The sequence below is a fragment of the Pipistrellus hanaki genome, assembly GCF_964339955.1.
Source record: "Pipistrellus hanaki genome assembly, chromosome: X".
Taxonomy (NCBI): domain Eukaryota; kingdom Metazoa; phylum Chordata; class Mammalia; order Chiroptera; family Vespertilionidae; genus Pipistrellus; species Pipistrellus hanaki.
The window spans coordinates 42,700,500-42,715,896 of NC_140524.1; the positions used below are offsets into that span (position 1 = coordinate 42,700,500).

At 38.3% G+C, this 15,397-nt stretch overlaps 1 protein-coding gene across 1 annotated transcript in view; it reads right to left on the bottom strand.

The window, feature by feature from the left end:
* Positions 1–15,397, bottom strand: part of ALG13 (ALG13 UDP-N-acetylglucosaminyltransferase subunit) — a 75,109-nt gene that overhangs the window by 36,134 nt on the left and 23,578 nt on the right. The window contains 6 exon segments of the mRNA XM_084870437.1: positions 676–784; positions 2,051–2,126; positions 4,708–4,870; positions 5,062–5,143; positions 13,153–13,225; positions 15,079–15,125. Of these exon segments, the coding sequence (XP_084726563.1) occupies positions 676–784; positions 2,051–2,126; positions 4,708–4,870; positions 5,062–5,143; positions 13,153–13,225; positions 15,079–15,125 (550 nt within the window).

Here is a 15,397-nt window from a genome sequence, read left to right on the forward strand (position 1 = left end):
ATTCTATAGTGCTAACTATATACCCTGATTCACATCGTTCAAGGAATATGAGACATTAAAGGCTACCTCTAAGGCAGAACTTTAAGGCCTACTTTGACCAACTTAATTATCTAATAAAGGAGAGAGAAATAATTACCTATTTTGAGGGTTGGCAAACTACACAACTCGGCCACAAAACTTTACTTATGGACACTGAAATTTGAGTTTCACATAACATACTGTTTTCAATTTTTTCTACCATTCAAAAATTTAAAGACTATTCTTAATTCATATACCATACAAAAACAGGTGGCAGGTCAGATTTTGTCTAAAGTTCATAGTTTGCCAACACCTGATCAACTCATTTATTAATAAGGGGAGTTTTAACCCTTTAAATGTAAGATATGTTTATTTCTAGTTACTACAAGTTTCTGGTACTCTTAGTTATCTAAAGGTTGCCTCCACAGAGTCTTTGCAAAGTTGAAATACCAGATAAACATCAAACTCTAAAAGATCCCACTTCTAAAATCATTTGTTTCTCCTTTGGATCAAATCATGAATTGAGTAAGGCAAAAAGTAAGTGCATGCCTGTTTTTCATCACAGTACATTGAAAATGTCTCTTATTAAAAACAATTTACAAAATTATTCTCCTAGATCTGTCAGGATTCAAAAGTATCCTGTTGATATTTCATTACCTTTTCTGCTGTCCAACCAAACATCAAATTCTACATTACGATAGATTTCTGGATCCAAAGCTTTGAGCACCTTATAGGGGAAGTACACCTTGGATGGATTTTCTGGAGACTAAAACAAAAATAATCATGCTACAAACTCACCATCTTTAGCTTAAGTCTTTCTTCTATGAAGAAGAATTAAGGTTCTTTGCTTGCTTTTTTTAAAAGCTATGTACATATGACTTCCTTTTCTTCTTTATTAAAATAAGAAATAAATTCCACAATAAATTTTACTGTATATTTAAAAATCAGAAGACTAAAGAAGCAATATGCAAATAATCTAAAAGGTTTTGGATGGCAGAAGGGAAATATTGTCTCAGCAGCCAACAATTCAGGATACATCATATATAAATCAATGCAACACTGACCAGGATTAAAGACTCAGTCAGAACTACTTGACAAGTTTTCCCTTGGTATGCACACAGAGGTGCAAGTGTTTCTGTACCCTAAAATCAACTAGAAAAATATGAAAAGTTTATTTCATTTTGGTCAAAAATCTGTAAAAATTTCCAAAGAAATTACACTTTCCTTCTGCTTTTCTAGAATTTTGCCATATTCAATACTGTTCCCAAATTACCAGCACTTGGGGCACACAGAGAGATTGTTTTAACAATACTAGTGGCCTGGTACATGAAATTCATGGACATTAAAAGGGAAGAGGCCCAGACCTAGCCAGCCCCATCCCCACTGGGCAAGACCCAGACCCGGCGGCCCCACAGGTCAAGCCCTGCTGGCAAGGGAGGCAGCATCAAGTCTCTGTCTCACCCTGCACGCAGCCCTGCCCACCCACTCCTGCCACTCACGCAGACTCCTGCTGATTGGTCTTTATGGTGTGAGGGCGTCATGACCATTAGCATATTAGCTCTTCATTATATAGGATTTGTCCTATTTAGTTAGCAGCAAATGTAATGTCTGCTTAATTTTAAACCTATACAAATAAATTGTCTACTGTTTCACAAACCAGAATTATTACCTATTTTCTTTGAGTAGATAGGGATAAGCATTATATCCTTTAATGATAAAAAGAAACCTCAGTGTTATAAAATTAATTACAAACTATCCATTGAGTCTATAATATTACTTTATCTTGAAAACAACAGCTTCTGACATTTTTCAAATGTTCAGTTTGCTTTGAAAAAAATCTATAATTCCATAATAAAATTTCAGAGAACATTAAGCACACATTTTACATTTTCAAATTAAGACTTCCCCAAAGGGAAATATCAACTCTTCCCCATCCCCATATTACTAGAATGGATCATGTGATTTCAACTAGTTTAAGTTATAATGCTGTAAACCAAGGTTATAAAGTCTTTGCTCTAGAAAAATCTCAAACCTTTGCTTCTTCTGTTCCTTTATTGTACCCCTCTGGTATATTTTCAACACTGTAGCAAGCACTCAATTCTTCAGTCCTAATTGAAAAGATTTAGAACAAAGAGCTTTATATAAATGTACCAGCTAAGAAAATCTTAAATCTAACAACTATTCTACCACCTAGTGGTACTAAAGTAGCTCAGTTCTAAAAAAATGAGGCAAATACTTTTTCACTCAGCATTTACATTTATGCTTCCTTTGTATAAATATGTGCTACAATATGCTTAGCAGATTACCTCCTATATTTCATAATTCCTGTAGGGACACATTGTTAAGAAGGTCCCTATGATACCCATCCTCCCAGTGTTCATGTGTCCTAAGTTTGCTTCTAACCAATAAAGAGTATACCATTACATTGTGTAAGAATGTAGTGCTTGTCTTGCTAGTTTCTCTCTCTTGCTTAAGGAAACAAGCAGCCATGTTAACCAAATCCATGTGGCAAGGAGCTGAGTATTACCTTTGGTTGATGGACAGAAAACTGGTTTTCAATCCTAGGGCTACAAGGAACTGAATGCTACCAAGAACCATGTGAGTAGGAAGGTAGACCCTTCCTTAATCAAAGCTCCAGAAAAGAACTTAATCCCTGCTGACACCATAACTGCAGTCTTTTGAGATTCTTAAGTATAAGATCGAGTTAAGCTATGCCCAGATTCCTAACCCATATAAATTGTGAGATATGTGTGTTATTTTAAGCTGCCAATTTTATGGTAATACTAGAGGCCCGGTGCATGACATTCGTGCATGGGGGCGGGGGTGGGGGTGTGCCCCTCAGCCCAGGCTGCACCCTCTCCAATCTGGGACCCCGTAAAGGATGTCTGACTTCCCATTTAGGCCCGATCCCACCGGGCCAAAAAGGGCAATCGGACATCCCTCTCACAATCCAGGACTGCTGGCTGCCAACTGCCTACCTGCCTGCCTTCCTGATTGTTCCTAACCGCTTCTGCCTGCCAGCCTGATTACCCCCTAACCATTCCCATGCCAGCCTGACTTATGTCTAACAGCTCCCCTGTCAGCCTGTTTGCCCCCAACTTCCCTCCTCTGCCAGCCTGGTCACCCCTAACTGCCCTCCCCTGCAGGGTTGATTGCCTCCAACTGCCCTCCCTTGCAGGTCTGGTGCATCCCAACTGCTCTCCCCTGCTGGCCATCTTGTGGCGGCCATCTTATGTCCACATTGGGGCAGGATCTTTGACCACATGGGAGCAGCTATATTGTGTATTAGAGTGATGGTCAATCTGCATATTACTCATTAGATAGGATAGAGGCCTCTTGCATGGGTGGGGGCCAGCTGGTTTGCCCTGAAGGGTGTCCCAGATCAGGGTGGGGATTCCCTTGGGGTGTGGGGCAACCTGAGCAAGGGGCCTGTGGTGGTTTGCAGGCTGGCCACGCTCCCTGGCAAACCAAGCAGAAGCCCTGGTATCTGGAATTTATTTACCTTCTACAATTGAATCTTTGTATCCTGGAGCAGAGCCAAGCCTTATGCTTGCTCAGTGGCTGCTGCCATTTCTGTTTGGATTTGTTTACCTTCTATAATTGAAACTTTGTAGCCTTGAGTGGAGGCTTAAGCCAGCAAGGGCAGGTGGAAAGCTTGGCTTCCTCCATTGCCTGGGAAACCCAAGCCTCCCTCCTGTTCTCTGTGACCACAGCCATCTTGGCTGAGGTTAATTTGCATACTCTCTCTGATCAGCTGGTGGGCATGGCTTGTTGGTGTAGCAGAGTGATGGTTAATTTGCATATTGCTCTTTTATAAGGTAGGATTGTTACATAGCAGTAGATAATAAATACACCCTGCCTTCCTAAAACTATAGTTTCCTTAAGCCAAAGTACTTTAAAAAATATTCAGTAAAGATAGAAGCAACTTTTACCTTGGTATATAGTTGGCTGCCCTTGTATTCTCAAATATCACAAAAAAATAAAATTCAGAGCATTAAATATCAAATAGAACTACAAGGCAAAAAGATAAGGTGATACCTGTCTTAAAGACAAGTTTTAAGACACTCAGCTCTTAAAACTTCCCTTAGTTTGAAATAGACTCTTTTATACTAGCTGGTTGTGTGTGTCAAGTAACCACTCTGAATCTCAATTACCATCTACAAAATCATGGTCCTAGTTTACAATCAGTGTTTTGTTTTGTTTTCAAAGTGTGGTCCATGACCTACCTATATCAGAATACTTGAGTATATTTGTTAAAAAAGCAGATTCCTGGCTTTACTCTGACCTGAAATTTTGTGAAGATAGTATAAAAAATCTGCCTTTCTAACAAGCGCCCTAAGTAATTCATATATAACTGAAGTTTGAGAGTCACAGGATTAGACCGCTGTAAAGTATTTTCCAACAATAAAAAACAACAATCTGATTCTGACTTTGACAGAATCACAAAAGCCTGAGCATCTAACAACACAACACATCTTTTTGGCAAAACTTCTCTTCTCCTATTAAAAAAAATTATATTCCTCCACATAGATGACAGACAGACAGAGAGAGAGAGAGAGAGAGAGAGAGAGAGAGAGAGAGAGAGAGAGATATCTTAGTCATAAAAGCTTTCCAGTCTCTTCTACTTCCAAATGATGACACACAGAGAGATGATGATCGTGCAGTTGATATTCCCTTTCCCTTTATTACCTATCTGGAGTTACACTCTTGTAGGCAACATTGACATCCTCACTGCCAGTGACAGCATTGTTTCTGTTCTTCTTAGAACCACTTCGAAACAATTCAACTGCAGTCTTCAATGCTTCTTCATCCACAACAAACACATCTTTATAGAGAATTTCATACAATACAGCTAAAGAAAAAATGGTCAAAACTCCAATTATCAAAACAACGCTTTTTAAAGTAGCAATGTGAAAACAGCCACAACCCAGTATACAAATTCAATAGTTGTAAACAAGGTTTTTAAAAAGCTATTATGGAAGGTTCCTCAATTTAAAGACTGACAACAAATCACACCCAAACATTTATAAAGCCTTCACATACCTTGACAAACAGCTGCACTTGACTGAAATTGTTTTGAGTATACTGAATCATAATGGCCATTACTTGAATAGCAGAGTAGAATCTGAAGAAAAGAAAAATACACAGAACCATTAAGTGAATGTTACAACATCCTACAACCGTGAGATCCTTGAAATTAAGTAATGAATCAGAAAATTGATAAAGTGAATGTTTTGTTTTAAAAAGTGACTTTTAGAGCAAGAGGAAGATGGTGGCATAGGTAAACGCCTGTACTCACTGCCTTCCACAATCACATAAAAATTACAACTAAAATACAGAACCATCATCCAGAACCACTGGAAAGCTGGCTGAATGGAAGGCCTACAACTAGAGAGGTAAAGAAGTAAGCACACTGAGACTTGTAGCACATGGAGGAGCAGAACAGTCTGGTCTGGAACCCAGGTGTGCTGTTTTTTTCTCTGTGGAGGCTGCCTGAAACAGCAAGGGGTCCCAGCCCCACACCAGACCCCCAGCCCAGGATTCTAGAGCTGGGGAAAGAAGTCTCTAGGGGCAGTAATAATACAAACAATAAAAACCAGTGCGGACTGGGGCTCAGTGACACAGAAGCAACTGAAGACCCAGCTGTTCCTCTTAAAATGCTGGCACCATGAACTGAACTTACAAGGTCCTACTTCCTCTGAGCTCCAGAGCCAGGGGAAGGCTCTGGAGGAGGAACTGGATTGTCTGGCATCAGGGAAGGAACTCCTGGGAGGCTTTCTCCCAGACAAAGGTGCTTGCACGGATCATTGTTCTTGTGCTGGGCTCTCCTAGGTCACAGGGCTGATTGGCAGCCATTTCTGTTTACTCCACCCTGGTGATTACTTAAGACCCTGCCTCATCAAATTCACACCACCACCCAAGTTGTATGCAGCATCTTTTACATATGAATCACCTGTCCTTGCTCAGGCTAAAATCTCTCAACAAGCTACAGCTAGGTCAGGGAGCCACAAACCTATCTTTAAAAGGCCCAAGACCCGGCACCAGCCTGCCTTGCTTCACAGCTGGGCCTCATCCAGGAACTTCCTAACTGGTACAAAGAGGAGAAATCTGCAGAATTCTCTGTAGCTCCTGTTGGGTGGCCCCAGGCAGTGGCTGACTTTGCACCTCCCTGGAGACTCAAGAGCCAGTGTAGCCAGTAGTCAGTGTCAGACCATGCCAGATTACAACTCTACACATCCATAAGTGACACATTCAAGGGGCAGACTCAGTGAGCACCAATACCCAAATGAAGCAAGTCCTGCTCTATAGAGTTATCTATTGCACAGCAGCTCTCCCACTGAAGTCAGAGCTGGTCCTCACAGCCATTGGCCTAGGGCAGTGGTTGGCAAACTGCGGTTCATGGGCCACATGCGGCTATTCGGTCCCTTGAGTTTTTAGCAAAGGTCAGCTTAGAAGTACCCTAATTAAGCTAATAACAGTGTACCTACCTATATAGTTTAAGTTTAAAAAATCTGGCTCTCAAAAGGAATTTCAATCGTTGTAATGTTGATATTTGGCTACGTTGACTAATGAGTTTGCTGACCACTGGCCTAGGGTCAATTCCTCCCAGTGACACTAACAGTAATCAAGTCTCAACTACAAAACTGTGCTGAGAGCCCACAGAGGGGTGAACCTAGAGCTCCCTAGGTGACTGGAGAGTCTGATCCACTGTACTTTATAGGACACCTACTACATAAGGCCACTCTACCAACACAAGGAGACACAGCAGCTCTACCCAATACATAGAAACAAACATAAGAAAGCAGCCAAAATGCAGAGACAAACAAACATGTCATAAATGAAAGAAATGTAAGGAAACAAACTACTGGATATAGAGTTCAAAAACATGGTTATAAAATTACTCGAGAATCTTCTAGAAACCTCCAAAAAATGGAAAAGGAGCAGTCAGAAATTAAGCATTCACTGAACAAAATAAAGAATAATATACAGGGGTTCAACAGTAGAGTAGAGGATTCTGAGAATCAAATCACCAATTTAAAATATGAAGAAGCAAAAAAACACCCAACCAGAGAGCAAAAAGAAAAATCCAAAAATATGAATATAGTGTAAGAAGCCTCAATGACAACTTCAAGCATACCAACATCCGAATTATGGGGGTGCCAGAAGAAGAGACAGAGCAAGATATTAAAAACCTATTTGAAGAAATAATGACAGAAAGCTTCCCCTACCTGGTGAAAGAAACAGACCTACAAGTCCAGGAAGCAGAGAGTCCCAAACAAGGGGAACACAAAGAGAACCACACCCAAGACACATCATAATTAAAATGCCCCAAAATGACAATGTGGTATCATCTCACACCTGTCTGAATGGCAATCATCAACAAATCAACAAATGACAAGTGCTGGTGAAGATGCAGAGAAAAAGGATCCCTCAAGCACTGATGAGGGGAATGCAGTCTGGTGCAGCCACTGTGGAGAACAGTAAGGAGTTTCCTGAAAAAATTAAAAATGGAACTCCCATTTGACCCAGTAATCCCACTCCTAAGAAACTAGAAATACCAATCAGAAAGGATATATGCACCCCTATGTTCATAGCAGCATAATTTACCATAGCTAAGATCTGGAAGCAGCCTAAATGCCCATCAGTAGATGAGTGGATTAAAAACCTGTGGTACATCTACATAATGGAATAATATGCTGTGGTAAAAAAGAAGGAATTCTTACCATTTGAAACAACATGGATGGAGCTGGAGAGCATTATGCTAAGTGAAATAAGTCAGTCAGAGAAAGATAAATATCACATGATCTCACCCATATATGGGAAATCATGAATAACATAAACTGATGAACAAAAACAGATCCAGAAGATAGGGAAGCATCCATCAGCCAGTGTTTCCCAACCTTCTCTCATGATGAGAATCACCTGGTGGAGTTGTTAAAACACAGATTCCTGAATCCCAACTAAGAAGTGCTAAACTAGAATTTTTGGGAACATATAGGTAAAATTGTATACTTAACTAGTGCTCTAAGACAGATTTTATATACAGAGCACTAAGTTAGGTATGCAATTTTACCTATATGTTCTCAAAAATTCTAGTTTAGCACTTCTTAGTTGGGATTCAGGAATCTGTTTTAACAACTCCACCAGGTGATTCTCATCATGAGAGAAGGTTGGGAAACACTGCATCAGACTGTCAAACCTCAGAGGGAAGGGAGGGGAGGGTGGGGGTAAGAGGGAGAGAACAACCAAAGGACTTGTATGCATGCTTATAAGCTTAACCAGTGGTCACAAACAACAGGGAGGTGGGGGCATGAGTGAGGAGGGGGGTTTAGGAAGGTAATGGGGGGAGATCAGGACAAGTATGTAATACCATAATCAATAAAGAAATTAAAATAAAATGCCAAGGGCTAAAGACAAAGAGAGAATCTTAAAAGCAGCAAGAGGAAAACATTATTACCTACAAGGGAGTGCCCATATGACTGTCAACTGATTTCTCAACAGAAACTATGCAGGTCAGAAGTGAGTGACAAGAAATATTCAAAATGATGAATAGAAAGGACCTACAACCAAGATTACTCTACCCAACAAAGTTATCATTTGAAAATTGAAGGTCAGATAAAGAGCTTCACAGATAAGAAAAAGCTAAAGGAGTTCATCACCACCCAATCAGTATTTTATGAAACTAGAGGCCCAATGCACAAAATTTGTGCAAGAGTAGGCCTTCCTTCCCCTGGCTGCAGACACTAGCTTCGCTCTGGCATCCGAGACCCGGGCTTCCCTCAGGCCATTGGCAGGCACCCAGGACCCAGGCTTCCCTCACAGCCCCGACTTCATCCGGAAGGATGTCTTGTCTAAATAGCATATTATTATGCTTTTATTATTATAGATGTTGAAGGGTATTCTTTAAGAGCAAGAAGAAAAAGATAAAAAATATGAACAAAATGGCAACAAATACATACGAATCAACAACTGAATCTAAAAATCAAAATAAATGAATAAGAAATCTAACGAACAGAATAAACCTGTGAATAAAAGAACCAGATGCAGGAAATGGAACAGACTGACGATTCTCAGAGGGAAGGGAGGGGGATTAGTGAGCCTCAATCACATTCTGATTAATATACCTAACAAATACTAATTTACAATTTGAAAAGATAGGAACTTTTATAAATTGAACAAGTGAATATAAACACAAGACTACAGGAGAAGGGACTTCACTTTATTCAAAATGTTATCCACTATAGAGCAATACATAAATATATAGGAGCAATACTGCTAGAGACTTCCTTAATGAATTAAGATATGAGATGGCTACAGAATGAGTTATTTCTTCTTAGCTGATCCCTTTGATTGGTGGATTTTTCAAACAACAATTCAAAGGTCATGCAGGCTTACTACCCAGATTATTTCAGTAAAAATGCTACTTGGGCCGAAACCGGTTTGGCTCAGTGGTAGAGCGTCGGTCTGCAGACTGAAAGGTCCCGGGTTCGATTCCGGTCAGGGGCATGTACGTTGGTTGCGGGCACATCCCCGGTAGGGGGTATGCAAGAGGCAGCTGGTCGATGTTTCTCTCTCATCAACATTTCTAGCTCTCTATCTCTCTCCCTTCCTCTTTGTAAAAAATCAATAAAATATATATTTTTTTTAAAATGCTACTTGGCGCTATGTAATGAAATTTGTTTAAATAACTGCTCCAGAACATTTCTGAATGTTTGTTCAAAAACCTCTGTCTTGCATAAGGGATGTAATCCCTAGTGATTAAGTCTATTTCATTTTTTTAATCTATCTCTGATATCAGCAGCATTAAGTACCACAGATGATTCTCTGTGATCTATGGGAGGATGTTGCCACAAAGCTTCCTTGGCAAATTATCCTAAGCACTCTCTTTTCTACCTTCCTACACTACCCTAGGATAACTTATGCCAATAATCAAGTTCTCTGATACCAGGTATATTATTATCTGTAACCTTTTTTTGAAATCACAATTCCAATTCCAGCGGTATTTCAAAGCACTGAGGACAAGTGTCAAGCTAAGGTTTTCTCAAGGTAAAGTCAAAGCTATGAAGTTTCCCCCACCCTAAGGAGCATTTGTATTTAAATGGAGTTTACTAATCCCAAATAACAGTGAGCAGATTTTGAACAGAAAAGCCCTTTGTACTTTGGACTAGAACAGTGGTCGGCAAAGAACAGTGGCTCTTCCACAAAATACCACATTCGGGCATGCACATATAGTGTGACTGAAACTTTGTGGCCCTAGAGCAGAAGTCGGTTTTCTGCTCTCAAAAATTTCAATCGTTGTACATTGATATTTGGCTCTGTTGACTAATGAGTTTGCCGACCACTGGACTAGAAGAACTGGGAACTCCAACTAAAAAAGGTTAATAATGGGAGGCAGTTGTTCAGTAGTTAAAGGAACCCAGCTAACCAGAACTGACAAGGAAATAAGCAGGAAAGAAAATACAGATGACCATACAAGTTCTCTTTTCAAGTGGCAATTAGTTCCTTTTTGAATGTTAAGAAGAGGCAAAACTAAGCATGGCAGTTTTTATGTTCCTGGTAGTATCACAGCATAAAATAATTCTCTCATAGATTGTGGGTGGTGTGTTTATTGGGGGTGCCAGTTGGGATGTAATGGCAATAGACTAATGAAAAAATTAGATAGATCTATATTACTGATGAGGATAGTTATCTAAAAAGAACAAGTAACAGAATGTTAAGTAAGCATTAGCCTATCTACATTTAAAAAATGTGAATAGAATAAAATAGAAGGATACCCATCAAAACTTTGTTGTTACTATGAAGCACATGAGATGAAAAAAACATGAATGGATACTTGATGTTTTTACTCTATTTTTCAAGATTAAAATTTTATTTTGATTTTAATGTAAGTATGCATTTCTCTTCTTTCTAGATAGAGCAAATTGGTGAGTGAAGATGGCTAGCATTCACTTTGATAGTAACTGCAAAATGCAGAGTTAAATATCAACACAGAAGGTGAACATTAGGCATATATTTCTTTGAAAATTGGTCCTCAAATATATTTTATGGAAGGCTTATTAATAATGTTCACTGCTTTTAATAGTTATTTTTAAAAAACCAAACAATTCAAATATAAATTTTATGCCTGAACTGAGATATAGCAACAGTTTTAGGCAAAGCAAGGTGTCATATAAGGAAAAGTACTTTGCTGCCACCTGGTTTTTCCATACTTAAATTTCAGTATGAACAAACATACTCACTTTATATAAACTCAGATCAGACATATATTTACTATCCTGTACAGGCAAATACCCAATAGCTGATAATGATTAGCTCTGTATGTATGAATAATTATGATATTCTCATGGTTGTACATACTCAAAAAGTCTTAGCTCAATATCTCTGATATACAAGACTCTTTTGAAAACAAAGTTTTAATTTGTAGGAATTAGGAGATTGTATATGAAGGTTCACTATAAAAGTCTTTTAACTTCTTTATAAATATTTTAAGTCTAAAATGTTGGGATAAAATATTGAACTGTAGGTTTAAAAGAATCCTGGTAAAATCTAAATGTCTACTATCTCAGGCAATGCTGTGTACAATGCTAAAACAAAAGTTAACTCTTCTTTCTCAAACAATTCTGATTATATCACACCTCTGTTTAAAACTTCGAGTGTTTAAAGGCAATTGTTCTGCTATCTGAAATTTACTTTGAAATACATAAAAAATTAAGATGGATGAATGAATGGATAGAAGGATGAACATATATGTGATAAAACAAGGATACCAAACTAAGTGGTGGGTATATAGATATTGACTATAAAATTCTTTTAGCTTTTCTGTATGTTTGAAATTTTTCAAAATAAAATATTGGAAAACAGCTTCAATTAACTATTCTGTACAATGAAAAGTCAAATTCTTGGCATGGCCTACTACACCCATTATGTAACTCTAGCCTATCTTTTTAGCATTGCCCTCCCTCCACCTAACTACCTGAGTTCCAAAGGATCTCTTGCTTCCATGCCTTTGTATATAGTGTTTACTCTGAGTAGAGTGTCCTTCATACTTGTTGAACTCATCATTTGATATTCCACTTAAATGTCAATACCATCTTGAAACTTTCTAAATTTCCTCAAGCAGAATAAAGGACTTTTCCTTCTATGTTCTTGGCACATATTTCTATCATAAAACTGTTCATTCAGTTTTATATGTGTTCAGAGCCCCTTAAGACCTTGGAGGGCAAGAATTTTGTCGTCTTCATTTTGGTATTCCCAAAGCCCAGTAAAGTGCCTGGTACACTTACAGGAGCTTAATGTTTGCTGAACAAATTAGGTGGCGGTACCAATTAATGTGCTCCAATTTTTATTTACCCTCTAAGTTATCTCTTGAATCCAACTTGATCGTCTCTAATCCTAATGCCACTTGCCTAGTTCAGGCCTTTTTTCTAGATTACTACAACATCCTAACAGTCCTCCCAGTGTCTATTCTTATTTTACCATCATCATAATGTTGCCTGAATTTTGCTCTTCAATGTAAAACAAGATTAACAAAAGTCAAATATTCAGTAATGATTTAAATAATCAGGATAAAAGGATTTTCTTAAAACTTTTTAAGAACAATTTGTCCACCTGCTGAGAGTTCTCAACCTCCTACTATTTGTACCTTACTTAGGTAGTCCTAGCACTGTCCCTGCCCTCAAGAAACTTTCAAACTAATGAGAAAAACAGACAGGAAAACAAATACAATGTGATAAATACCATAATTACCTGGGTGATGCAAGGAAGGAAATAACTCACAGGGGTATGGCTGTGAAAGTTTCACTGGAATTGACATATTTGATATGCAAAGGGGAAAAAAAGAAGCTGGAAAGAAGGGTTGGGAATCTTTAGGGCAATGAATGCCTAGCTTCAGAGTATCAACTTACCTCTTATCAATGAAGAGCTAATTAGGGTTTTCTATTACACAGAGTGACAAGATCAGGTCTGTTCAGAAGGGTAGCTAACAACACTGACTGGTCGCAGGAAAGTTTGGTATTTGGAATGGGCGTTTTTTATTAACGAGGTAAAAGGGATGATTTCTTAATATCCTGGTAAACCCACAAATTCATTCAATTTCTTCTTTTTATTTTAGTAAACATTCACTCATCATCTTACCTTGTCTTCATAGCCATTATCTGTAACATAAGTTGGAGGCTTTCCGGGATTGCGATAAAGAATGAAATCTCGACTACATGGTAGAAAACAAAGGCAAATGAAAAGAGATAATTTAGCATATGCAAGAGGTAGTTATATGTATTTATGCTTTGAAACTGACCTTATTCATAAAAATAATTCAAATGTTTAAGAGGCTAAATAATGCTAGCAAGCTACTGGACTGTAAATGGCAGACAAGCTACTGGACTGTAAAGTTCTTTAGATTTTTAAAAACATATCTTAATTTAGAGGAAGGGGCAGTAAAGATAGATTACCAACTTTATGTATGTTTGTGAGTTTTGGAGGCTTCCATTTATTTAAAACAAGGTGCACAAATTTTCCTTGATAAAAGACCAGATAATAAATATTTCAGCTTTTGCAAGCCCTGTTTTATTCAGCTTTCATTTTGTAGTATAAAAGCAACGATAGACAATGATAAACAAATGCACATGACAGTGTTCCAATAAAACTTTATAGACACTAAAAATTGAATTTCATATAATTTTCACATGTCATAAAACGTTATCCTTCTTTTGATTTTTAACCATTTAAAACTTTAATATATTTTATTGATTTTTTTACAGAGAAGAAAGGAGAGGGATAGAGAGTTAGAAAGATCGATGAGAGAGAATCATCGATCAGCTGCCTCTTGCACACCCCCTACTGGGGATATGCCTGCAACCAAGGTACATGCCCTTGACTGGAATCAAACCTGGGGCCTTTCAGTCGGCACGCGGACGCTCTATTCACTGAGCCAAACCGGTTTCGGCTTAGCCATTTAAAACTTTAAAAAGCATTCTCAGCTCTAGGGCCATACAAAAGCAGATGGCAGAACAATTTAAGAGCTATCCTGATTTGAAAGCCACCTGCCCAATGACTCTGCTATACTACCTCTTGCTGGGTTTAGTGAGAAAAGAGCAGACCACAAAAACACTAACTTGAACAAGTCCCCATAACAAGAAGGTTCTGACTCTACCCAGGTATATGCCATCTCACCATCCTCAGAATTGTGAAGGAGTCTTATACAGATCAAACTTCTCAAATGAACAAGATTCCCACAAGCCTCTAACCTATATTATATAGCTTTCTCAAAACCCTAAGGATTAGCCACAGAATATATATGCATAACCCATAGACACCGACAATAATATGGTGTTGCAAGAAGGGAGGGCCAAGGTTGGGTGGAGGTGGGCAAAGGGCGATGGGGAATGGGGACATCTGTAATAGTGTAAAAAATTTTTTTAAAACCTACAGCTTTCAGATATGCCACTTTTGCAGTTTCAAAACAAAACTTCCAAAGCATTAGAGGAGTGTTTCTCAAAATTTCCCCCATGATCACCTCCCAAAAGAGACACTAGACTTTTCTTAATTTCCCTATGATAAGGTGACCAGATGTCCCGCTTTTGGCGGGACAGTCCCGATTTTTAACAATTTGTCCCGCGGCGTTTTAAAAAAGTCACAAAGGCGGGACATCTGGTCACCTTACATGAAATTTTAATGTTCACAGTATTTAAATTTGTTGTCCTTGAACCAATTTCTACCCTCATGGAAGCAATACAACCCTATTGAGGATGCATGCAAAAGAGGCACAAAGTTAAACAAAATTCTAAGATAAGCTTTCTAATTAGCCACAGAAACAATAACAGCAGTTCTTAAAAGTCTTTTATTCTTCCATTCAAACTGACACAAATGCTAGAGATTCTCCACCTAAAATTACACCAATGAACTTTGCTTAGACCTCTTCCTTCTACATAACAATGGATCGAATCTAAAATTTTCCCAATACTAAAGGGAATTCAATAGAAACCTGTTGCACACGCGCGCACGAGCACATACACACACGCACACCCACACACACCCTTTTAAAAAAAGGGAGATTCCACTTACTTATAAATTAGAGAAAGAGCTCTTATTTCCAGCTGTCCAGCACTTTCCTAAATATAAATAGTTTTTATAAACATTGAGTAGCTAGAAAGTACAAGTTTTTGCAAGTTTATAATTTTTTTAGATGAAGAATTTGTAGTATACAATATAACTTGCTTTTTGAGAGTTGGGATACTATGATAGTTACTAATTAACATAAACTTATTGTGGAAAAAAAGGACCCAAAGACCTTAGTTATTAAGTAACAAAGACAGTTAATATGGGAGATTTAAAAGGCACAATAAAAATGTAATTAGTGTAAAAATATGAAGTTAGCAGGGTA